At 37.6% G+C, this 27,250-nt stretch overlaps 2 protein-coding genes across 2 annotated transcripts; both read right to left on the bottom strand.

Moving 5' to 3' along the window:
- Positions 1–7,803: 7,803 nt before the first annotated feature.
- Positions 7,804–8,748, bottom strand: LOC103202752 (olfactory receptor 10K2). Its single transcript, XM_007947682.1, has one exon. The coding sequence runs from the start codon at positions 8,746–8,748 to the stop codon at positions 7,804–7,806; it is 945 nt and encodes a 314-aa protein (XP_007945873.1).
- A 10,033-nt stretch (positions 8,749–18,781) lies between these two features.
- LOC103202750 (olfactory receptor 10T2-like) lies at positions 18,782–19,726 on the bottom strand. The gene has a single exon (XM_007947681.1). The coding sequence runs from the start codon at positions 19,724–19,726 to the stop codon at positions 18,782–18,784; it is 945 nt and encodes a 314-aa protein (XP_007945872.1).
- Between the last annotated feature and the right edge of the window lie 7,524 nt (positions 19,727–27,250).

The raw sequence follows: 27,250 nt of genomic DNA, 5'->3' as shown, positions 1-27,250 counted from the left end.
AAACAGGAGTTTATTATCTTACAGTTTGGAGGCTTTAAGTCCAAGTTCAAACTGTTAGGCTCTAGGGGCTATGTGAAAGCCCCTTGACCTTGGCTCCAGCTCTGCCTCTTGCTCCCAGCCCACTGAAGCTAGAGGCATCTCTTCACTCAGGCAGCTACTGGCTGCTGAGGATAACAAGACCAAGGTTTACAAATAAAACAGTACAGTCCCAATGTTACCACAAACCACACAGCAGTCCATTAATTCAAGACCACTGTAAGTCCCAAGGTTGGCAGAGCATGGCAGGCTGCTGAAAAATGACATGGTTACATTCAGGGTCCAAGCGTGCCATAGACTAGAGACCATTCCCCCAAGGCTTCTGCTTATATACAGGAAGCAGACTACATTCCTTAAGGCAGCTACTCAGCTGCTCACAGTAGATTTTACCATGGAGTTGATTACCAGTCTCATCATGAGAAATAATACATCCAGCTGCCCAGCTACTCAACCAGGCCAAGCCAAGTTAGCACACAAACTAAACTACCACACCAGGAATGACAAATTAAAGAGGAATGGCAAGGCATTCACTGTCACAAAGAGTGTTTCAAGATCTGTCCTGAAGTGTAATGCTGTCAGTGATAGAATAATATCCATATGCCTTCAAAGAAGACCAGTTAATGCTACTATTATTTGAATTGATGCCCCAACCACCAAAGCCAAGATGAAGAAATGAAGTTTTACCAACTTCTGCAGTATGAAATTGATGAAGCATGCAATCAAGATATGTTGATTATTACTGGTGATTAGAATGTAAAAGGAGCTCTGGTGGCCTAGTGCCTAAGGCACTTGACTGCTCACCAGAAGCCTGGAGGTTCAAACCCACCAGCCACTCCTCGGAAGGAAGATGGGGCAATCTACTTCCGTAGTGATACTGCCTTGGAAACCCAAGGAGAGGTTGCTATGAGTCGGGTCTGACTCGACGGCACATAACAACAGCAACAATAGAATGTAAAAGCTGGAAATAAAGAAGAATCACCAGTAGTTGAAAAATCTGGCCTTGGTGATAGAAATGATGCCAGAGATTGAATCATAGAATTTTGTAAGACCAGAGACTTATTCATTGCAAATACCTTTTTCATCAATGTAAATGGTGTCTATACATGTGGACTTCACCAGATGGAATACACAAGAATCAGATTGACGATATCTGTGGAAAAGGCAATGGAGAAGCTCAGTAACTTCAGCCAAAACAAAGCAAGGAACATACTTTGGAACAGACCATCAACTACTCATACCCAAGTTCAAGTTAAAGACAATTAAAAGAAGTCCAAACACCGAAAATATGACCTTGATTTTATCTTACCTGAATTTAGAGAGCTTCTAAAGAATAGATTTGATGCATTGAAAATCAATGACCGAAAACCAGATGAATTGTGGGATGACATCAGCAACATTGTACATGAAGAAAGCAAAAGGTCATTAAAAAGACAAGAAAGGAATTAAAAAATGAAATGGATGTCAGAAAAGACTCTGAAACTTGCTCTTGATTGGAGATTAGCTAAAGCAAATGGAAGAAATTACAAGTAAAAGAGCTGAACAGAATATTTCAAAGAGCAGCTCAAGAAGACAGTCACTTAGTACAATGAAATATGCAAAGTCTTGGAGTTAGAAAAACAAAAGGGAAAAACATGCTCAGCATTTCTCAAGCCGAAAGAACTGAAGAAAAAAAAAATTAGCCTCCAGTTGCAATATTGAAGTATTCTATGGGCAAAATATTGAATGATGCAGCAAACATCAAAAGAAGATGGAAGGAATATAGAGTCACTGTACCAAAAAGAATTGGCCAATGCATATCTATTTCAGGAAGCCACATATGAACAAGACCTGACTGTGCTGAAGGAAGGAGTCAAAAGTGCAACAAAGGAATTGGTGAAAAACAAGGCTTCAGGACTACGGGATACCCACTGAGATGTTTCAACAAATGGATGCTGCACTGGAGACACTTACTCATCTATGCCAAGAAATTTGGAAGATAGTTTTGTGGCCAAATGACTAGAAGATATCCATATTTATACCCTTCCAAAAAAAAGTGATCCAATGGACTGTGGAAATTATCAAGCAATATCATTAATATCACATGCAAGTAAACCCTTGCTGAAGATAATTCAAAAATGGTTGTAGCAGTATGTTGACAAGGAACTTCCAGAAAAACAAACTGGATTCAGAAGAGAATGTGGAATGAGGGATATCATTGCTGGTGTCAGATGGATCTTGGCTGAAAGCAAAGAATAACAGAAAGATGTTTACTTGTGTTTTATTGCCTATGCAAAAGCATTCAACTGTGTGGATCATAACAAATTCCGAAACACTTAGTTATGCTCATGAGGAACCTGTACATAGACTAGGTGGCTGTAATTTGAACAGAACAAGGGGATACTGCATGGTTTAAAGTCAACAGGAGAGTGAATCAGGGTTGTATCCTTTTACCACCCTTATTCAATCTATATGTTGAGCAAATAATCCTAAAAGCTTGACTATATGAAGAGGAATGCAGCATCAGGATTGGAGGAAAACTCATTAACAATCTGTGATGTGTGAACTACACAACCTTACTTGCTGAAAGTGAATATGGCTTGAATCATGTAATGATGAAGACTAAAGACTATAGTCTGAAGTATGGATTACATCTCAACATAAATAAAATGAAAATCCTCACAACTGGACCAATAAGCAGCATCATGATAAATGGAGAAAAGATTGAAGTTTTCAAAGATTTCATATTACTTGGTTCCATGATTAACACCAATGGAAGCAGAATCAAGAAATCAAACATCTTATTGCACTGGGAAATTCTGGTGCAAAAGACCTCTTTAAAATGTTGAAGAGCAAGATATTTCTTTGAAAACTAAAGTGCACCTAAACCAAGTCATGGTGTTTTCAATTGCCTCATATGGATGTGAAAGCTGGACAATGAATAAGAAAGTCTGAAGAAGAGTTAATGCTTTTGAGTTGTGATGTTGGCAAAAAGTACTGAAAGTACCATGGGCTGCCAGAAGAACTAACACATCTGTCCTGGAAGAAGTGCAAGGAATGTTCCTTGAAAGTGAAAATGGCCACTTTGCCTCACCTACTCTGGTCATGTTGTCAGAAGGTTCCATCCCTGGAGAAGGATATTATGCTTGGTAAAGAAGAGGGTCAGCACCAAAGGGGAAGATACTCAACAAGATGGATTGACACAGTGGCTGCAACCATGGGCTCAGGTATAGCAAGGATTGTGAGGCTGGAACAGGACTGGGCAGTGTTTTGTTCTGTTGTGCATAAGGTCACTATGAGTGACCAGAAACAATGCTGCCCAGATCAAAGATTGTGACTAACAGTGTCCCGTTGAATGTCTGGAACTCTTCACAGTCCTGGGAATAATACAATCTCCTGAATCAGCTCCTTGAAAAGGCCCACTACACCAGGTCTGAGTCTCCCATTCCAAGACTAAGTCTCATAATTTTTCCCATTCTAGTTATTCTTCCAGTACAAACATTTTACAAATTTGGGTCTGTTCCAGTTTTGTTGCATCAGCCATGATTGAACTGATTTGATCTGGTTGAAAGCCCTTGGTTGAAGTAACTATCCTTGTTGTTGTGGTTAGGTGCAGTCCAGTTGGGTCTGACTCATAGTGACCCTATTACCACGGAATGAAACACTGCCCAGTTGTAAGCCATCCTCATAATCCTTGTTAAACCCAACCCCATCATTGCAGCTACTGTGTCATTCCATCTTTTTGAGGGCCTTCCCCTTTTTTGTTGACCCTCCACTTTACCAAGCATGATATCCTTCTCCAGGGAATAGTCCTTTCTGACAACATGACTAAAGTAGATCAGATGAAGTCTGGCCATTCTCACTTCCAAGGAGCATTCTGGCTGCACTTCTTCCAGGACAGGTTTGTTGGTTCTTCTGGCAGTCCATGGTACTTTCAGTATTCTTTACCAACACCACAACTGAAAAGCATCAGCTCTTCTTTGGTTTTCCTTATTCACTGTTCAGCTTTCATATGCATATGAAACTATTGAAAACACCATAGCTTGGGTTAGGCACACCTAAGTCTTCAAAGAAATATCTTTGCTCTTCAGCACTTTCAAGAGGTCTTTTGCAGCAGATTTGTCCTGTGCAATACGTCATCTAATTTCTTGACTGCTATTTCTATTGGTGTTGATTGTGGACCCAAGTAATATGAAATCTTTGACAACTTGAATATTTTCTCTATTTATCGTGGTGCTGCTTTTTGGTCCAGTTGTGAGGATTTTCATTTTTTTTTTTTTTTAAGTTGAGGCATATTCCATATTGCAGACTGTAGTCTTTAGTTATCATCAGTAAGTGCTGCACGCCATCCTCATTTTCAACAAGCAAAGTTGCATTGTCTGCATATCGCAAGTTGTTAATGAGTCTTCCTCAAATCCTGATGCCACGTTCTTCTTCATATAGTTGGCTTCCCTGGTTATTTGCTCAGCATATAGATTGAATAAGTATGGTAAAAGGATACTACCCTGAAAGACTCCCTTACTGATTTTAAACCATGCAACATCTCCTATGTTCTGTTAGAATGATTGCCTCCTGGTCTATATACAGGTTCCTCATGAGCACAATTAAATGTTCTGGAATTTCCATTCTTCTCAATGTTATCCACATTTTGTTATGACCTCTTACTTTTGTTTTATTGGCTTAATTATGACTTTTAGAATCTTTCACATCCTAGAAGATAATATTGAGTAGTGATTGTGAATAATCACTTAGACTTATTTCATAGTATGGGAGAGGTATAGACAGAGTGAGTGATGATGATGATGTTTAGTAGAGATTCCGGAACAAGAGAGAGGAATTAGGGAAACCCAAAGGCTCTATACAGGGTAGGTTGAGAGAGAAGGAGGTTGACAGTCTAGAAGAGAGATTTTTGAAAGTAAAATACGACATTAAATATGATGTATTTTATCATGTAATAGATCCTTTTATATTTCCTGGAAGCACTTTAATAACTATTTTTTTAAAATATAGATATTTTTGTTAGAGGTAATAGGTATTGATTTAAATGTAGAACAGGACACAGCTAATCAATCAGTTACATTCTGTAAACTTAAGGTTGGACTTGTCAGTAAAAAATATGAAATGCATGCCTTAATAGTGGATAGGATGTGTCTTTATTTTTATGATTGTTCTACTCAATGTCAAAGGATCACTTAGGAAATCTGTCCTAATAAACAAGGCCAGACTGATAGATTACAAATAAGCTTTTAGTGGTGTTATGTGTTATTATGGCCAGGGTCACAGGAATTCCCTCATCCTGCCTTGATTCAGCTTTTCCCTAGAAAAGTGGTCCTCACTGTGCTAAAGGAAGCTGATGGCTGGAGCAAGAGCTATCTATCCTGCTATTGGGGGATGTCAATAAATGTTGGAAGAGGAAGGGAAGATATATGTATAAGAGACAATGATAAATTGGAAATCAAAATCCCAACTTATTCTTATTGGTTAAATTTTTGTCTGAGACTGAAGCACAGAATTCTTTGTAAGATCAACTGGAAGACATGGCTTAGTTCAAAACTTTATGGCACTTCATTACCTTCTTAAAGCCAACCCCAAATCTAAAGATATCATTATTTTCCAGAACATCCAAAGATATGTGTGTGTGTGTGTGTGTGTGTGTGTGTGAAGAGGAATAGGGAGAGCAAAATGTTCAGTCCTAACCCATGAAGGTAAGACCAAGGTCAACTTCATGTTTTAATCAAATGGATTAACAAAGAAGAAGCAAAATGACGGAAGGAGTCTTTTGGACATGCACAACCTTTTCACACACAGTAATCCAGGAATCTTAGTTACTTGTTAGTGCTCTAGTATTTTACCTCAACATAATAGCATGCATATGCTTTGGAAATGAACAAAGTAAAAGGTGAGGAGTTCTGCTAGCATAGTGCCAAAGGCACTTGACTGCTAACTAGAAGGCTGGTGGTTCAAACCCACCAACTACTCCTCGGAAGGAAGATGGGGCAATCTACTTCCATAGTGATACTGCCTCGGAAACCCAAGGAGGGGTCACTATGAGCCAGGTTGGACTCGACGGCACATAACAACAAACAACAACAAAAGGTGAGAACTTGTTTTCCTTCCCCAATGCACATATTATACTAGGAGAGGGATTGAACCAGACAGTACGATGTGAAGTTCATTTATTTTATGTTTAAGTGTATATCTTTTCCAAAGATGCCACATTGTTTAATCTTACATTATTAATTATGAATGCTGATGTATTCTACTCTCTATTAATTAAAAGTCATAGTCTTTGCAAGGGATCATGTGAGAAATGTTGAAAGAGCATTAGTAAAGGAAGAAGATGATGTGGGTTTGGTATCAGTGCTTTACTGAAGAGTAGACCAGCCATTTTAGTTCTCTGAGCATCAGTTTTCTCTTCTATAAAATGAAACCTAGAGCTGCTCCAAAAAACAAATAAAACAGCATTTGTAAACGGTAGCACACAATGAAAGTGTAAACAATTAACCTATTAAACTGATTCACATTAAAGCTTATGAATTAATTTTCTTTTCATCAGACAACTTGACATGCTAGAAACCTGAACTGAATGATAGAGACAAGGAAAAGAGAGACTGATGTCCACAAAAATAAATGTTCTATAGTCTCTGTGATCTTCAGGCCCTGCCTTCAGCCAGTCTCAAGTTTCCAAGAATTGGAAGAAATGCAGTTGACTTACATTGATTCAGATCACATACTTGGCAGACAACTGTAGACCTCACTCTGAAACAAGGCCTATGAAAGAAATATCCCACTTTCTTCCCTTTTGCTCTAACCCATGGAAGATATTTGTCCTCTTTCCTATACAGTTTGATGGAAGAAGGGGAAAACATTCAGAACAAAATGATTCTGTCTGAAGACTTTTATTGACAAGTGGATTTTGAAACAAAGTCTAATGTGAGGAGACAGCTCTTTATGAAGATCCTCGTTTTCTCTTACTCTTACATAAAGGAGAGAAAACTGAACTGTGTAACTTGAGTTCTGTCCTAAAATGCATGTGCAGGATCCTGAATTGCAGGGAGAACAAAGCCTGTTATCTCTTTTACACAGAGTTTTCCATTTGTTGCATGTTTAATGAAATAGGTTTAAGTTTAGCCTGTTTTTGCTGGCCACTCTGTATGGGTTTAGGTCTTCTTTTTAACTTATGTCCCAGTAAAAAAAGATGCTCAAGGGATATTGAACCATTTTAAATTTGTGCCAGTGCATACAAAAAAGAAAAAAAAAAAAGTGGAAAAAAAATCTCCCAATATTACATTGGAAGCACATTAATAAATAATTTATATATTTTCATACATGGCCATGAATTGGATATCTCTTATGCATCAAATACTTTGATAGGCACTTTAAAATTATTAAAAATTTGTGTCCTGAGTATTACAAGTCTGAAATTAAGGAAAAGAACAAGGAAAAACAGAATCTAGAGACAAGAGCTGCCTGGGACCCTAGATCTGAGAATCAGGGTTGTGCACAAATTTGCAGGGCTGATATCTAGTGTGAGTGAGATTGGATAATGGTATTTACCAGAACCTAGAATTCTGAACATCTGAATAGTTTCCTGTAATAGCCATACATTTGTTTCCCTTTAACTGAATATAACTTCAATAGGCTGTATTTTACATGAATATGCCAAGAAGCTGTTAGAAAAGTCTTCTTTTTAACTTATGTCCCAGTAAAGAAAGATCCTGTCTATGATCTATGTTCTTGTACACTGTTCTCAGTTGCCTGATTATTTCTGGTCAGGGAACTTGATCAGGATTAATGCTGTGACAGGCAAATTGTTCTTCCCACAACCCTATGAAGTGCCAATTTGAAATCTTTATTTCTCAAGCTGTAAATCATTGGGTTAAATAATGGAGTTAGGATAGTGTAGGACACTGATATCAGAGCATCCTGACTTAAGGAGAAGTTAGATTTTGGTCTTAAATAGACAAAGGAGGCACAGCCATAGTGAACAGTGACAACAATCAGGTGAGAAGCACAGGTGGAGAAGGCTTTGTACCTGCCCAGTGTAGAGGGAAACTGGACTATGGCAGTGATGATGTGAATATAGGATACCAAGATTAATGACAGGGGAATAACCAGTACCAAAGTGCAGAGTATGAAGATGACAATATGACTAAATTGGGTATGGTAGGATGCCACCTTGAGCACAGGGGAGATATCACAGAAGAAGTGATACAGCTGGTTGGAGGAGTGAAAAGGTAAGTGAAATACCAGGGAGGTGATAATTTGGGCAACAGTGAACCCACAGGCACAGGCAGCAACCACTAGTCCAACACACACCCAATTTCCCATGAGCACTGTGTAGCGCAGTGGGTTACAAATGGCCACGTAGCGATCATAACCCATGACTGCCAGCAGGAAGGAGTGAGAACAGCCAAGGAAAAGGAAAGTAAACATCTGGATGGCACATCCCAGGAAGGAGATGGTCTTTTTTTGGGCCAGGAGGTCAACCAGCATCTTGGGTACAATGACGAAAGTGTAGCAGGTTTCAGAGCAGGAGAGAACAGCGAGGAAGAAGTACATGGGAGTATGGAGGGCCCTGTCCAGCACAATGGTGGAGGTGATGATGGCATTGGTGCTCAGTGTAAAGAGATAGACGAGCAGGAAGATAACAAAGAGCAGCTGCTGCAGCCCGACCAGTGACGAGAAGCCCAGGAAGACAAACTCTCTCACCACAGTTTCATTGACCCACTCCATTGAGAGGACATTATTAGGGTACAATCTAAGAGAAAGGAGGATAAAATGTTAAGAGAAATTACTGAAGATCAGTAGAACCACAAGAAATTGATTGTCATTTGTTTTCAGATTTGAGTTCTGAATTAATCATCCTTACTCCTTCCTGTTTCTCCAAAACATGAAACAGTATCTAAAATTAGGCAAAGCAGTCATCTAAGTTGGAACATTCAAACTGTAACATCATAGCCAAAAAGAAGGTCTTAGTATTTACCAGATTCAACCATCCATTCATCTTCACTTCCATGATGAGGCTGATATTCAGATTCTTAGCTCTCACCCTACGACTCTATTTGTTCTTCATTTGGCTTTATTGTCTTCACTCTCCAAAGAAATCTTTCCTGCATTTGCCAAATAAACTATGTGAATAAACCACAAGTATATATAACTCACTTAATCTTCAATGGTTATTCATTCTCATTCTCATTATACCTAAACTCTTTCTCTTAGTTTTTGTTGTAATACCTGGAAACAACCAATAGCTTCACCTTCTTACCTCTTCTTTATACTGCCTGTTGCCTTTGATTTTTAATTCTAGTCTCAAAAGCTGTAATATATTCTTCCCTTTCACTTTCCATTCATCTGTTCCAAGACGGGATCTCTCTATATCTTCTCCAATGTTTATTTCAGAGTCCTCCTTCCTGCAGAGGTAGCTATAGTCTTATATCAAGACTCTTCTTTCTTTTCATCATTATTTTGAACCGCTACTGAAATAACAGTATCAATATCATTTTTGTCACCACCTTCACATATCTTCAATCCATCTTTTCTTCTGATTCAAGACCAGTCTTCTGAAATATCAGTTGGGTCACATTGAGCCTCTCCTCAAAGACTTTACTGTGGCTACAACATAAAGTTAAAATTCTTTAGCATTATCCAGTTCCTTTCATTTTGGGACCTAAATTATTTCTAGGATAATCTAAAAACCTCTTTGGGATGCATTACTCTTGTGCAAATACGTTATGTCCTCCCTTGCCACTATTCCTTGTTTATCATATTTTATCTTCCATTTTTATTTATAAATATTTCAATGTAATTCTGAAGCCTCAGTAAAATCTAACTTTTTTGGAAGCATCTTTGGTACCTCCTGATGCAACCAATTTTTTTCTTCCTCAGAACTCACATAAGATATCGATTGCCAATTTGATGTAATACTTAATTCATTTTGAAATTTCCTATATTGAATTTTCCTCATATCTCTTTTCTCCACTAGATTTTGTACCCTTGCGGTAATGATGTGCATTTTACATATCTTCAGCTGAATTCTCCTCAGCGTCTAGAGCCATATTAACTATTGCTTCTTAATAAAAATGCTTTAATATAAAATTAAAAAGCTAACTTGGAGTATTATATATATATATTATTAATGGCACCACAATAAGAGAATCCTTGGTTTCATCTAATCATAGACAGGAGAACTGCTTCGTACCAAGGATACTGAAGGATTTCTGTACTGGATAGAACTAAATTTTACCTATTTAAACCTCAAAGATACATCTCAGCTAAAAATAAGAAAATGGCAGTGGAAAGAGAATCTGGTCATTAGAATTCTATGTACCAAGGATTATTCTCAGTCTCTAATATTTTACTTCTTTCTAGAGCATATTGAAATATCAGTGAGTAAGAGGAAAATCACAATGATAACATTGCATTTATCCCATTGTAGGAGTATATCCATTAAATTTATCATAACTAATATTAATATTGTTGTTGTTGTTATATGCCGTCGAGTCGGCCCCGACTCATAGCAACCCCTCCTTGGGTTTCTGAGGCAGTATCACCACGGAAGTAGGATTGCCCAACCTTCCTTCCAAGGAGTGGCTGGTGGGTTTGAACCGCCAGCCGTCTGGTTAGCAGGCAAGTGTCTTAGCCACTATGCTACCAGAGCTCCTACTAATATTAATAATAAAACTCAAAATAACAAGTACTAATCACTATGAAAGGAGCTCTGGTAGCATAGTGCCTAAGGCACTTGACTGCTAACCAGAAGGCTGGTGGTTCAAACCCACCAGCCACTCATCGGAAGGAAGGTTGGGCAATCCTACTTCCGTAGTGATACTGCCTTGGAAACCCAAGGAGGGGTCCCTATGAGTCGGGCCAACTCGACAGCAAATAACAACAACAAAAACCAATCACTATGAAAACCTGATGTCTGGCATTGGAGTATTTTTCAAGGATGTGCATATAAATAAGACTCAATTCAAGTCCCTCAAGCTTCTTACAGTCCAAAGATGACACATTTTCAGAGAAAGAGATTACTATGAAATGATATGGCAACTGAAATGATAACTGTGCACTTGGAATTATAAGAGCTCTGAGAATATGTATCTTTTGTACATCCTTAGAAAAGTGTATATTTTTGCACTTATTCTCCAAGTTCTTTGCCCAGTGCTTAACATAAGATTTTTTTTTTTTTCTTTTTCTTATCACCTGGAAGGTTGGTAAAATTATTGTTAATGTATGATTAGCTTTGTAAATGTGGAATCTCCAGTTCTCAGAACGAGTGAAGAATTTCTCCATATATCATCTGAATTTCTACCCTCATAAGCATACGTAAAGTAGAGTGATATACAAGTAAAATGAGTTTTGAACTTAGGCAGATGTGGGCTTAATCCTGACTCTAGCATATTCTGGTGGTAAAACTTCACATTCTCTGAAGCCCATCGCCTCATTTTTATGGGAGAAGAATCTCCATGGGGGATTATGCAAATTAATTGAAGGAATGTGTATGAAAGAGGTTGGTTTAATAAATTGTAAGTACTCAATAATTAAGGAATGTGGTGACACAGTGGTTAAGCACTTGGCTGCCAACAGAAAGGTCAGTGGTTCAACCACCAGGTGCTCCATGGAAGAAAGACAAGGCAGTCTGCTTCTGTAAAGATTCTATCCTTAGGAACCTTATGGGGAAGTTCTACCCTGCCCTATAAGGTCACTTTGAGTTGGAATTTATTGGATTGCAGTGGGTTTTATTTATTATTATTATTACTCAATAAATACTTCCCTTACTATATTGTTGCTATGGGGATTGGGATCAGAAATATTTTCATTGGTATTATAATGATCATTACAGTCACACAAGTTGTTGAAACTGCCTTGTCCATGCTTTCCCAGGGTGGGAAAATTTAAGAGAGATCACTATTCTCTTGAGGCTTGTCAAGCCTGAGTGAAAGTAACTTGTGTTTCATGGAGTCCTGTGCTGTATTCAGAGGGAAGCAAGGGTTAGCTTTGGTACCTAGTTGTTCTTTAGTCAGAGTTGCATGTGCAGGTTACTTATACCTGGTAGAAAGTAATGGAAGTTTCCAAAATTTTCTGTTTTTTCAGGATTGGGGATAAACTTAGAAGTTTAGTCACATACATATATAAACTCAGGTGTTTCTCATTATAGATTTGTAATTATTGATGATGCACATTATATGAAGTATTTTATGGACATATTTAGGCATCAACTTTACTTACTTTGAGCTCCTGAAAACTGGAACAAATTATATTTAAGCTCTCTAAATATTCTCATTATTTATTACATTCTAGGCACTACAGATATAACAAAAAAAAAAAAAAAAAACCCAACAACCTCACTGCCTTTGAGTCAGATCCAACTCATAGCTACCCCTTCTTGGGTTTCTGAGGCAGTATCACTACGGAAGTAGATTGCCCAACCATCCTTCTGAGGAAGTATGAATAAAATCATTATTCCTTTCTCAATGCAGAGAAAAACAATGAAAGAACTTGCCATATTATGACAGGCTATTATAAACATCATAAGAACAAACAAAATGTACTGAAATTTTGAGGAAGAAAAAATAATTTCAGGAAAGGTTTTGAAAAACAAATAACTTTTGAACATCACTTTTAAGCATTTGGAAAAATACAGGCTGAGTCTGCATGGCATCACTTATTTCAGCATTTTGATTGATCTGATTAATCTTTTCTATAATGTTTATTGCTGTCCAGAATAAGAACAAGTACCCTGTTGTTTTGCTCTATGGAAACATGGAAGTATCCCTACCCACCATGGAAAAACATAAGTTTACACAGACCTATGAATCGAAAAAAGAGAGGAAAAATAATTCATTTTCTCCATTATCCGTTCCTCTGTTTCCTTCCTATAAGCTTCATGTTGAGGCTACAAACTGGAAAAAAAAAAAAAAAAAAACTCAATTAAGTTCTTAGGGGAGTATTTTCTCAGTCTATCAATATCAATTTTAATATCACCTGTTGAGAAAAAGAAAGCAGAACTCTGCCATCCTCCCTCATTATGAATGTAGTTAAGTGAAAAATCTCATATCAAAATTTTGTTATGGATTTAAGGACATCTCCACCATTTGTTAGCTATTGAACTTTGACATATAACTATCTGAATCAACTTCCTCATCCTTATGTTTATTCTGATACCAGCTAAACTTACTCTAAAGATTTCATCAGAAATGATGAGACAGTGTTTTTGCAATGGCTTAAGTGTTATGCAATTATTAGATCTGTAATTAATGGTTAGAACTAGAAAGGGGCAAAGGAGGGCTGGCAATTTTGAGGAGTTCACGATGTCTTTTGAATTTTAATCAGTTTCAGGAAGGATATGATAGGATAAAGGTTTCCTTTCTCAGGAATGAGAAAGGCATTTTACATTAGTCCTTGTCTTTAAGGAGGGAGATCTCCAGAAAGCCTGAGTCATAAATGTGATAGCTTTGAGGGATCTTTAAGATCTAGCCTATAGTCATGTTTGAAAGATGGAGAAATTGAGTTTCATAAAGTGCTATGAAGAGCTCTGGTAACATAGTGTCTAAGGCATTTGACTGCTAACCAGAAGGCTGGCAGTTCAAACCCACTAGCTATTTCTCAGAAGGAAGACTGGGCAATCTACTTCTGTAGAGATCCTGCCTTAGAAACCCAAGGAGGCTTTGCTATGAGTTGGAACTGACTCAATGGCAGTGAGTTTGTTTTGGGTTGTTTTGAAAGTGCTATGATGATCCCAAGACAGAAAGCAACTGAGTGAATATGTTAACAACAGGACAGAGACAAAGATGTTTATCCTGAAGGTATTCATCATGCAGATACTTTCCCTTTCTCTTTGTGTATAACACTTACTCATTGTGCTCTTTTCCTGAGTCTACCTGTTCTCTATGTACTTGTCCGAGTGTTTCTGCCTCTTTTTGAGTTCCCAGAGACCAATGCTCCTTTTCATTATGTTATTATTCTTATTATTATTGGTAAACCATAATTATTTGCAGAGCACTCCTAAGTTCCCCACTCTGTCTTAGATATTGTAACCTTGTCTGGATACCACCCTTTCTTGAAAGTGGTCATTATTTAAGATTTTGCCATAAAAATATTACTGTCCTCTGTTGAATAAATCAGAATGAAGATGTCCTTGCAAATTTAGGAAAAACGAGTTAAAAGTCAGCTAATTTAGAATATATATAAAATGTATATACATAATTTTGTGGAAATTCATTTTAAAACTTAAGTATTTCCTTAAGTAGTATTCTGGTTATGTAGAATCCACATCCTTAACTGTGGCTGTCTCTTTTCTTCTATCCATATTGTATCACCATAGGCCCTACCACCTTTCTTTGTATCTTACCTGAGATGTCAAAATATAGATCCTTCTAAGGAGACAGTTGTTTACTCTCATTTCCTGTCCATAGTCCAGTCTTTAAATGATGTATATACTCAGTCCAAGATGGATGTCTGTGATTCATAGACAGACTCTCATTCTCCTATGTCCCTTAGAAAAGCTCAAGATGCAGAGATTACAGAACATAGAATTCAAGTTGAAATAATGAAAGAGGGGAAGTAGAAAGGATCAGAAGCTACTTCTGTGTACTGAGGGGTAGAAATGATATGATAGTCTGGGGACTTACACCCTGGCCAAAGTCAAATATATCCAGTCTCTTACTGCCATCTTGTGTCACTGATGAAAGACCAAAACTCACAGCTAATAATGACCATAAAGTGGTTGGTGATTGTATTATATTTATTAGCAGCAGGTGGTTATTTTTTGGGTCTCTCGATGCCCGAGTTATTGCCATGGAGATGTTGCACTGGGTTTAATTAAAAGCTAAATTGATTGTGGAAAACAGAGTCAAACCACAAAATGTCAAATTGCTTGAAATTAGGCCCAGGAAGTAGGATTTGAGAAGCAAAAGGCTCTAAGTCTCTGAGACTCAGCAATTTTAGAAAATTTGACTAATTTTAAGCTGATTTCTCAATTTCTCATGTTACAAAAGGACAAAAGGAAACATTTATCCTACTAATATATGTTGATAAGTACATGAAAAAGCATTCTTGTTTAGCTTAAAGGTATTTTTGTAATTGTAAATGAGAAGGTAGACCCTTGTCAAACTGAGAGGGTAGATTGGGCAATGCTTCTTATAGTGAAACAGGTCAGAAGAAGCTGAAAGGAGACTCATTTCACCATTGTAATTGCTAAGTTCATTTTTTCCCCTGTATCTTTCTCACCCAGAACCTAATATAATATGTTATTTCATGTAGGAAATACCAATAAATGCCTGCTGAATGTTGAGTAAGTAAATAAGCATAACCATTACCCTAATGATAGAAACAAAGCCTCCATTTAAGCAGAAATACCATCATTCTTTATCTAATCTCTAAAATTTCTAATTTCTTGTTCCCTTGTGGCTATGCTAAGAATGATTGTGATTTCAATATCTCTTTCCATCCCTGTGTTAACACATATTGAGGACCAACAACAATAATAGCTGGATGGGAGCTCTGGTAGCATAGTGCCTAAGGCATTTGGCTGCTAACCAGAAAGCTGGTGGTTCAAACCCACCAGCCACTCCTCAGAAAGAAAGTTGGTCAATCTACTTCCTAGTGATATCACCTCATAAATCGGGTCTGACTCGATGGCACATAACAACAACAACAATAATAGCTGGTTTCTAGGAAGAGCTCAGCAAGTATATGACGGATGAAGAGATAATAGTAAGGAGAACACAAAACGACTGAGAGCAAGAAATGATTCCTATGAGAAAAGAGGAAGGAGGAATATTATAATTTAATCTGAATGCTGAACATTTTTTTTTTTTAAATTGGTGCCTAGCACTCCCTCTCATTTGTTCTGATAATAGTGCTCCCACATTACAGTGGTTCATTTTGCCCCCACTGTCATCCAGTAGTTGTTGTTTGCCATCGAGTCGGCCCTGACTCATAGCGACCCCTCCTTGGGTTTCCGAGGCAGTATCACTACGGAAGTAGGAATGCCCAACCTTCCTTCCGAGGAGTGGCTGGTGGGTTTGAACCGCCAGCCTTCTGGTTAGCAGTCAAGTGCCTTAGCCACTATGCTACCAGAGCCACTCCTCGAAAGGAAGGTTGGGCAATCCTACTTCCGTAGTGATACTGCCTCGGAAATCCAAGGAGGGTCGCTATGAGTCGGGGCCGACTCCACAGCACATAACAACAACAACAGTCATCTAGTTGCTTCACTGTGAAGTTTCACAGGTGGAGAAAGTGACCTTGGTTAAGCCAATCAGGACATTGGAGTCTTCCTGGCCAGAATTGTTCAGAATTATCACAGGACCTGACTCTAGGCTGTTACAAACAACAAGATTTGCTCTCATAACTTTTGTTTTTCACGTTTAAGGAAGTGAGTTTCCTGTTTCTCTGGATTGGACTGTGTGACCTGAAGTTGCCAGAGACTACAGTGCTTGGCCTAAAACTGGGACTAAGACAGCAGGAACAGAGAGCTCTAAGATGTATTCAGATGACTGTGAACTCTGAAGCAAGCTGTACCTGAAATAAATTTTACTGATGGACATTTTAGCCTACACGAGCCAGTGTTGTTGTTGTTATCATGTGCTTTCAAGTCGATTCTGATTCATAGGGACCCTGTATGTCAGAATAGAGCTGCTGTTATCTTTACAGAAACAGCAGACTACCAGGTCTTTATCCCATGGTGCTGCTGGATGGATTTAAAGCACTGACCTTTTGGTTAGCAAGTGAACACTGAACCATTGCACCATGAAGACTCCTCATGAGCCAACAGATTTCCCAGTTTGAATTGGCTTATCTGTTATTTGAAAACCAAAGAATCCTAAATGATTAGATCCTATTCCATTCCACCATGGATTTGAGACTACTTAAAATGTGTACTATGGATGCAATCAAGCACATGCCACGCCACTTGGTTCAGCATGAAAAAATGTCAGAAGTCTGGATATTAAAAAACAAAATCACTATTGGCATAAAGTAAATTAAACTAAGCCTGCTATCATTTTTCCTTTTTTTTTTTTTTTTACCTTTCTGGGTTTTTGCTATTTTTCCAATCCTAGCTTTTCTTTTTCCTGTCTCTCCCTTACATTACTCATTCAAATCTCCTATTTTGCTCCTCAAGAATAATGCCTATGAAAAAAGGTACATATGATGATAATATTCTTAAAATTTAACAAATGCATATTATATCATGAAACAGTGTGCTAGAATTTTAAGACATTCCCTGCTTTAATCCTTATAACCATCACCTGAGTTAAGCCCTACTTTAAATAATTGCCAATTTACACAGTTTATTTGTTCATGCTCACACTGTAAGTAAGCCATGGAACTTACTTTTAAATGCAGGTTCTGTGAAATCAAGCAAGAGGTCTTAAACTATTTGCTTAAGTGAAAAGGGCAAATGAAAATTTATGAAATTGATATTATATAATTCAGTTGTCTTATTGAAATACATCTTTAATAAATGTCACAGTAAACTCAGTCAAATATGTTCGATGCACCTATGAAGAGGACTGAAACATTGTAATTTCTTATAGTAAGACGTGGAGGAAAAAGAGAATTGTGCACTCTTCATTGTATTCTCTGTAGTATCTAATTTAAGCTGATAAGTAAGTAAACAGTACTCAGTGTTCTTAATGGTCAATTGTATCTAACATCATGTTAACCTTAATTTATAGAGTAAAGGAAGGAAAATTAAGGGGATATGAAGGAGAACTAATATTTTTTAATGCTTTCTATTTTACAAACACTGAATTGCTTTGCTGTCGTTGTAGTTATTATGTGCCGTCCAATCGGACCCGACTGGTTAATAGTCAAGTGCCTTAGGCACTACACTACCAGAGCTCCTCTGAATTGCTTTACATACATTAATTTCTTTAAATATTACAATGGCTAAATGAGGTAGCTATTATAGGTTCCATGCTACCTACACAGGGAGGAACTGATAGCAAGAGTTCAAACTTGGCCCAATGAATTTAAGTGGAAAATGATCTGAATCAGGGTTGAAACTCGGTCTTTGTGATTCCAAAGTCTATATTTTCTTCTCTACCTCCAATGTCCTAAAACTTTATTTCCTCCCTTATTTATCCATCAGTGAATACTTAGTCTAGAAATAATCATTTTATTGCAAATATTTCTTTTTAAACCTCAAAAAAAGATATATACAAGCATTCAGAGATTTAAAACAATTTTTTTCATTATTCCTTCAATGTTGAAAGGGTATCAACAGGCTGAGTATTCACAAAAGACAATGCAGTGCTCCAAGTGTTGATCTGAGAAAACTGCTATTCACAGCATATGAAAATAGAAACAGCTTGAGTTCTTTAACATTTACATGTTCATATGACTTTCTGGAGACTGATTGGTATAACCTATACATTCTAAAAAGAAAAGAAAAAAAAAAAAGTCAAGTCGGATCCGACTCATAGAAATCACTCCATGGGTTTTTGAGGCAGTATCACAGTATCATTAAGGAAGTATATGGTCCAATCTTCCTTCCAAGGAGTGGCTGGTGGGTTTGAACCACCAGCCTTCAGGTTATGCCTTAGGCAGTAGGCTTCCAGAGCTCCTTAACCTATACATTGGATATAGGCTACACCTTAGGAAGAATTTTCCAATGAAAAGAATCAAGCTTTCTTGAAATGCTTATTCCCCTCCCCCCTTTTTTTTCTTTCAAGCAGATTTAGAAAAAAGAACAAATCTGATTATAGAATTGAAGTTTTATCCAGGACACTTTTATGAATATTCCTTTCCTGAATTATTAACGTACTCATAGAGTTTTAGAAAATGAATATCTATTCAGGACTTTCCTCAGAGCTGTCTTCACTTCTTTATTTCTCAATGTGTAGACAAGGGGATTGAGAAGTGGGGTGATTATAGTATATGTTACTGCCACTAGCCGATCTTTGTCTGAGGAGTATAGGGATGTAGGCCTCAAATAGATAAAAGAAGCACAGCCGTAGTGGACAATGACCACTGTGAGGTGGGAGGCACAAGTAGCAAAAGCCTTCTTCTGCCCTTCCACTGAGGAGATCTTGAGGATGGTGGAAACAATGAAGATATAAGAGATGAAGATCAACACAAAGGGAACCAGCAAAACCAGAATGCTGAGGAAGAAGATGACTATCTCCTTCAGGCTGGTGTCTGTACATCCCAATCTGATGACAGCTGAAATGTCACAGAAAAAATGGTTGACTTGATTGGAGGCACAGAAAGGCACACTGAACACCAGAACATTGACTACCACAGAGATCAGGAAACCACAGAAGCTGGAGGCTAGCACCAACTGCATGCAGGTGGCTCTACTGACAATGAGTGTGTAGTTGAGAGGATTGCAGATGGCAATGTACCGATCATAGCCCATTACAGCAATGAGAAAACAGTTGGTACAAGCTAAGCCCACAAAGAAATAGAGTTGAGTAGCACACCCAGAGAAAGAAATGGTTGTATTTGTGGAAAGTAGGTTGGTCAGCATTTTGGGTACAATGACCAAGGTATAGCAGGTTTCAGAGCAAGAGAGGACAAAGAGGAAGAAGTACATGGGGCTGTGCAAAGTCCGGTCTAGGCGAATGACGGTCATGATGGTGGTATTGGCCATCAAAGTGGCCAGGTAGACCAACAGGAAAGTAAAGAAGAGAAGGATCTGCAGATCCCCCAGGTTTGAGAAGCCTATAAGGATGAACTCAGTGATGATACTTTGGTTCTGTCTCTTCATTGGTCAGTGCAAATCAGATCCCACAATCTGAAATCAAGAGCATAGAGTACTTCACAAAAATGAAATGACCCCAAAGAAACCCAATTTATGTTTCTATAAGAAAGCTAGTAATTCTAGGCTGAAAAAAATTAGTCATAAAAAACTTAAGCACATGGATTGGTGCGGGGTGGGAGAAAGAAGGAGGCATAAGGAGCAGTGGGATAAATAATTTTCAAGTTCAAATTATTTTTTGAAAAAATCTTTATTTCTGTGAGTTATTTCCATTCTTTGTATTTATAATTGCATGGAAGATTCATAGTGTATTAAATCAACAAATGATTTAGAGCTCATCTCATCAAATCCTATCATTTTTTGGAAGAAGAAATTGAGGCTCAAAAACATTAAACTATTTGTTTAACCCACATGAGAGGGACAGTCCTTATAAATCACTTAAATTTAAAGCCATGATATAAAAATCTAACTCAGAAAAAAAAGAAAGCTGAAACAAATGAAAAAGGTATCTATATACCCCTTCATATCTCTGATTCAAATATTACTTTTTTCAGATGTTAATAATTTAATTTTAAAACTCTTCAGATTCTATTTACTTATGAATGTTTATGAAGCCTTTGGAATGACCTTATGATGGTCCCATATATTGGTGTTTCCTTTATTATGAATGCATGCAATTCTGGAACCAAGAACTCAAGGAAAGCTCAAATCACCCTGTGAACATGGCAAAGCTTGTGCTGATACCTCTGCTCTTCTGATCTCTGCCTCAATCTCCATTGCAGCCAGCTGTCCTCAGAAGAATCCTCACTGTTATCTCTGGGATGAGCTTTAATTTGATTTGGAGATCACATGATACCAAAACCTTCATACCAGCCTTAGAGAATCAGACAATCTTTATATTAAAGAAAAGCTCAAGAAACCAATCTACATTCAGTTCTGTGAAAGTCTTTAAAGCAAATTGGACAAGTATGATACATTCTCTGTAGTCAACAAAGCAGCTTGTTCTCTTCCTAGACAGCTTATTTGCCTAGAACCTTCTTACGCTTAGCACCTATGCCTTCTTGTTCTCTACTTGTCCTCTGTAGTCACAAGGAGTTTAGTTTATTTTCATAAATGATGGCCTTTTAGTTATTTGAATCAAACAATCATGTCCCTTTATGGGTCTTATTTTCTTCTTGACTAGCCTTCTCAGTTCCTTCAATTCTTTCTGATGACATATTTTCTGGAATCCTTGTTTAATCATAATTTAAATGGTACTAAACATTGGATTATGTCTCCATCCTGCAGCCAGTAAGCAAACTGGCTAGCCCCTTACCATTGCACATAACTAACTCCTATCTCGCTCCTTCTACACATAACATTACATTTTTTTTTCCTGCTGTTATTTTTTCCTTACTACCAGTTATTTATTTGACTTTCAAAATCCTTGCTAAACATTTATCTCCTGAAAGCCTTCCCTGAGTAGCTCTAAATGACTTTGATAATGTTCTCATTTACTTCTCTGTCAGATCGCTCTGGGATCATTTGCTAGAATCATAGTGAGACTTGGAAGGATGCACTCTCTGGAGCCAATTGACTTATATCGGAGCCATGTCTCTTCCACATTATGACTTTGGAGAAATCACTTCTTTGTACTTCAGTTTTTCATCTCTGAGACGACAATAATAATATCACAAATCATAGGATATTTGTGAGTACAAAATGCTTGCAAAAAATGTATGACTCATAGTGAGCATTCAATAAATGATAGCTGTTACTATGTAGTTCAACCCCCTCATGTTACTGAACATTGGATTATGCCACCATCCAGCATAAATGAGGAAACTGAGACCCAAAGAAGTAATATGTAAAGATATAGGTGGCATAGCCATTTAGAAGCAGGGATGAAAGCATATCCCAAATATACTTAGCTTCTCTATTCAGAGCTCTAACTTCTGAATTGCCAGGGTCTTGTTTTTAGAGTTGCCTTTGCACTGTGTTTATCCATCTAGCCAGTAACATGTCCTCTACTCTGTGTGATATTGAGGCTGTTTTTACTTCACCCTTCAGTCTACTCCTATTTCCTCTTCTACCTCTGGCCTTTCATCCATAGTTTTCCTTCTCCTTAAGTAGATATCTATCCTTCTATTCACACAAATTCATCCTATTTATTAGTTTAAGTCCAGTTTAGGAAGGTTTTGATGATTTATGCTCTAGTTTGCTGTTTCTAGATGAAAACCTCTAACCCATCCCTAACTTTTCTTTTTTCCATATCCAGAAAGTAATGTCTGGTTGGGTCACTGCCCTCATTATAGAATTTCTGTCCTTGTGTTTCTGGATCTTAGAATTATGACCAGTAACTTCTTCTGTTCATAATGCCTTCTGAATCTTCCTTTGATACCAGAAATATTTGTAGAGTGAATTGATAGATGATTTTGCTAAGAAGGAAGAGATATCTCTACAGCTATAATTCTTAAGAGGCACTTACATTCACAGGCAGATTTCTGGCACAATCTCAAGTTACTTTTTCCTGACTCAATCAAAGTCTAAAGAAGAGAGAGAAGCAGAACAGATTTTGAAGAACATAAGGTACCACTATTCTCCCAGATCTGATTAGGCAGAATGTAGAGGCCATGAACTTTGAAAGACAAAACAGACCTCTGCCTGACAGCTGGTCTGGAGCTGCCTGGACAGCTGTGATCTTAACAGCTCTGTGTTTCTGTTGGCAGATGCACCAGCAAGATGCATGGGTCTTATCCAGTGGGGACACTCCAGGGAATTAAGGCCTTGGAGAGAGGTCTTTCTTTGGAATTTAAGCATTAAAATATATTGCTTTAACTTGTATATTCAGGCCTCCCCCCAAACAAAAACAAGGAAGGAACCAATGAATTGTTGATTTGTGTAGCAAATGCATAGCTTTGAATAATATGATTTTCATGGGCCATTTATTTAAACTCAGTTATATTTCCTGAATGAAAGAATGAATTATCCATCCATCTAGACCCATAACCCATAAAATTAATAATGAAAGAATAAATTATCATTCTCTCATTATTAGTTTTATAGGTTATGGGTCTAAATGGATGGTTTTAAGGAGTTAAATAAATAACATGCTTAACAGCTTTCATATAGTTTCCTTCTCTTCCTTCAAGTTTGCTAGTTGAATAAAACAGGTAGTTTTTCCAATAATGCTCCTACTTTATGCATTTAAGTTTTGGATACATTTTGAAGAGACTCCATAATTCTAACTTTTTGTACATTCTTCTGCTTGCTAGATTCTTATCTTCATATGAATTTGTCAGTACAACTATTTGTCTATGCATTCATTTAATCAACATGTGCTGGGTATGCACTATGCTCCAGGCACTCTGTGTGTTTTGGTGGTGTCGATGTTCGTGTTGAGGAAGGATAGAGATGAGAATTACATGGTCTGTTCCAGGGGTGGTTAAGGGACCATCATGCCTCCTGAGGTGTGTGTGAAGATACCTATTTGTGGTTCTTGCCAGGATCCTCTGAATCAGAAATATTTTAAGTGGGTCTTGGGGATATATTGCCATTGGTTAAGGTGACTTATTTCTCTCTGGTATCTGTTTGAAAAGATCTTGTTGTTTTGGGGGTCATAGAGAAATAAATGGAAAATTACACAGAGCAAAAAAAGACTAAGATGGAAATAGGCATGGGTGCTGCAGCATCCCTGAGGAAGGAGTGCAGATCTTATATGGGGATTAAGATCAATGGGTCTCAGATTCCTCAAACTACTCTACAATGCTCCCACCCAATCACCTTTCTCTTAAAGGCATATGTTCTTTGATTTCTGTGCTATTAGGATAGGAAAGAAATGTCATGCATTTTGTACTCAATTGTTAATTCTGAGAAATAAAAAAAAAAAAATTATCAGCTGATGTATGTGTGGATATGGGCTAATATATGTTTATTTTTGTGGAATATTAGAGTTCTATTATCCCAGAGTGAATCTTAGGGTAAGGACAACTATTCAGAAGTAAGAATTATTTAAATTGATATGACATTTTAAAGACCAAAAGGATGATAGACTATAACAGTTTTTACAACCGAGTATAATATTCTACCTATTTTTTAATGCTATAACTATAATAATACCAACTTTATGAACACTTACTGGGCAGTCATCATTGTCCATTTATTCATTTACATGATCTCTCTGATAACATTGTCAGGTCAGGCAATATTATTCCCATTTTACAGAATGTGATAGTTAAGGATATGTGTCAACTTGCCTGAGACTGGTTTTGAGAGGCTGGGTAGGTGGATGTAGTTATCCTCCATAATGAAACTGGTAATCAACTCCATGGTGGAACCTGTTGAAAGCAACTGAGTAGCTGCCTTAGGGATGTGGTCTACTTCCAGTGTATAAGGAGAACAATTGAGAAAAGTCTCTTGAGTTTTTTTATGTGCTTGGATCCTGCATTTAGCCAAGTCTTCTTTCAGCAGCCTGCCATGTTGTCTGTTGATCTTGGTACTGTTTCTGGGCTTGAACAAGTGGCCTGTTATGTTGTCTGATAATCTTGGGGCTATGCCATTTTACTTGTCATCTTTGGGTTTATTAGCCTCAGAAGCCAGCAGCAGCCTGAGTTAAGAGAAGCCTCCAGCTTCAGTGAGCCAGGAGCAAGAGTCAGAGCTGAAAGGCAAGCTTGGGTGGCCTTTACCCAGTCCCTAAAGCTAACATTTTGAACTCAGACTTCTAACCTTCTAAACTGTAAGAGAATAAATCTCTGTTTGTATAAAACATACATTTATGGTATGTCTGTTATAGCAGCACTACAGAACCAAAACACAGAAGGAATCCAAGAAAAGCACAGTAGCTCCACTGAACTAAAGAGAGTGAAATTGAAGTTTGGTGATGCTGAAGCAGTTAAAATTTATGGAACAATGTACCAAAGAGGAGGGATAAGTTTATAGTAGTTCCAAAATATATATGTGGGTACCCTTGCATAAGAACATAAGAAGCTGAATGCTAAGCTGCTCAAGCATAAGGTGAAACTCAAGGCTGGATGAAGAACTGGGGAACTCTAAGTTAAACAATTCAAAGAGCTCACACAGGATTGGGAGATATTTGAGTTCCAACCAGCTAGAGTGGAAAAAACATCATAGAACACCTAGGACTTCCAGGAAAACCATCAAAATAGCTGTACATTAGTGTTGTGTTGCTTGTTGTTAGGTGCCATCAAGATGGTTCCAACTCATAGCTGCCCTATGTACAACAGAATGAAACACTGCCTGGTCCTGAGTCATCCTCATAATCCCTGGTATACTTGAGGCCATGGTTCCAAATATTGTGTCAATCCATTTCCTTGAGGGTCGTCCCCTTTTTTGCTGAATCTTTACAAGCATGATATCTTCTCCACAGACTTCTCCCTTTTGATAATATGACAAAAGTAGGTGAAACAAAGTTTAGCCATTCTTATTTCCAAGGAACATTGTGGCTGCACTTCTTCCGGGATTGATTTGTTCATTCTTCTGGAAGTCCATGGGTATTTTCATTATTCTTCACCAACACCACAATTCAAAGGCATCATCTATTTTTTTTTGTCTTCCTTATTCATTGTCCAGCTCTCACATGCATATGAGGCAATTGAAAATACCATGGCTTGGGTTAGGTGCACCTTAGCCTTCAAAGAGACTACTTTGCTCTTCAACACTTTAAAGGGGTCTTTTGCGGCAGGTTTTCCCAGTGCAATATGATATTTGGTTTCATGACTGTTGCTCCCCAAGGGTGTTGATTGTGGATCCAAGTAAAATGAAATCCTTGACAATTTTAATCTTTTCTCCATTGGTCATGATGTTGCTTACAGGTTCAGGTGTGAGGCTTTTGTGCTTTTGTTTTCTTTGTGTTGAGGTATAATTTATACCAAAGATTGTGGTCTTTGATCTTCATCATTAAGTGCTTCAAATCTTCTTCACTTTCAGCAAGGAAGGTTGTGTCATCTGCATATTGCAGGTTGTTAGAATAGGAATACTTTAGGTCATAGTAAAGGCCATTCTAAAACCATCTTATTAAAGCTTAAAAGCAATATCAACTCAGTTGATTTTCAACAAAAGTGCAAGTCAATTCCTACAGGAAGGAGAAATCTTTTCAATAAATGGTACAGAAAAACTAGACACTCTCAAGCAAAGAAATACATATATTTTTTTTTTTCTATCACAATACCACTGCTCATTTATCAGTTTGTCATACTGTGGTGACTTGTGTGTTGCTGTGAGGCTGGAGGCTGTGCCACTAGTACTTCAAACATCAGCAGGGTCACCCGTGGTGGATAGGTTTCAGCAGAGATTCCAGACTAAGACTCAGAAGAAGGAAGAGGCCATCCACTGCTCAGAGAACTGGCCAGTGAAAACCTTATGAATAGCAGTGAAGCACTGTCTGCTATATTACTGGAAAACTTTACGAATAACCCTGAAACAGGAAGGAAGTGGGAGTTGGGCCCATAGCCAGAACAGATAAGGGGAGAGCCCTAGGCAGAAAGCAGGATCTGGGCCAGCCAATGCTACTAAAATTCAAATTTACACACCAACCACAAAGCTCAAAGATGAGGAAATTGAACATTTTTACCTACTTCTGCAGTCTGAAATTGACTGAGCATGCAATCAAAATGTGTTGATTGTCACTGGTGATTGGAATGAAGAAGTTGGAAACAAAGAAGAATCATCAGTAATTGGAAAATATGGTCTTGGTGATAGAAATCACACTGGAGATCACATGATAGAATTTTGCAAGACCAATGACTTATTCACTGCAAATGTCTTTTTTTCAATAACACAAATAAAGGCAATACAAGTGGACATTGATAGATAGAGTATACAGGAATCAGACCAACTACATCTGTGGAAAGAGGTGATAGAGAAGCTCAATTTCACAACCATATGAAGCAATGTGAAGCCAAAATCAGAACAGGAGCTGAATGGGAACAGACCATCAGTTGCTCATATGAAAGTTCAAATTGAAGCTGAAGACAATTAAAACAAGTTATCGAGAGCTAAAATAAGACCTTGATTATGTCTCTCCTGAATTTAGAGACATCTGTAGAATAGATTTGATGCATTGAATACCAATGACTGAAAACCAGAGGAATTGTGGGATGACATCAAGAACATAATCTGTGAAGAAAGAAAAAGGTCATTCAAAAGGCAGGAAAGGAAGAAAAGACCAAAATTGATATCAGAAGAGACTCTGAAACTTGCCCTTGAGTGGAGAGTAGCTAAATCAAATGGAAGAAATGATAAGAAAAAAGAGATAAACAGAAAATTTCAAAGATCAGCTCTAGAAGGCAAAATCAATTATTATAATGAAATGTGCAAAGACTTGGAGTTAGAAAACTAAAAGGGAAGAACATACTTGGCATTTCTCAAGCTGAAAGAACTGAAGAAAAAAATTTAAGCCTTGGGTTGTAATGTTGAAAGATTCTATGGGCAAAATATTGAATAAGGCAGGAAACATCAAAAGAAGATGGAAGGAGTACACAGAGTCATTGTACCAAAAAGAATTGGTCAATGTTCTTCCATTTCTTTTTTTTTTTT

This window comes from Orycteropus afer, unplaced genomic scaffold (genome assembly GCF_000298275.1).
Source record: "Orycteropus afer afer isolate SDZICR_OR568_19922 unplaced genomic scaffold, OryAfe1.0 scaffold00193, whole genome shotgun sequence".
NCBI lineage: Eukaryota > Metazoa > Chordata > Mammalia > Tubulidentata > Orycteropodidae > Orycteropus > Orycteropus afer.
This window is presented reverse-complemented; position numbering and strand designations above follow the sequence as displayed.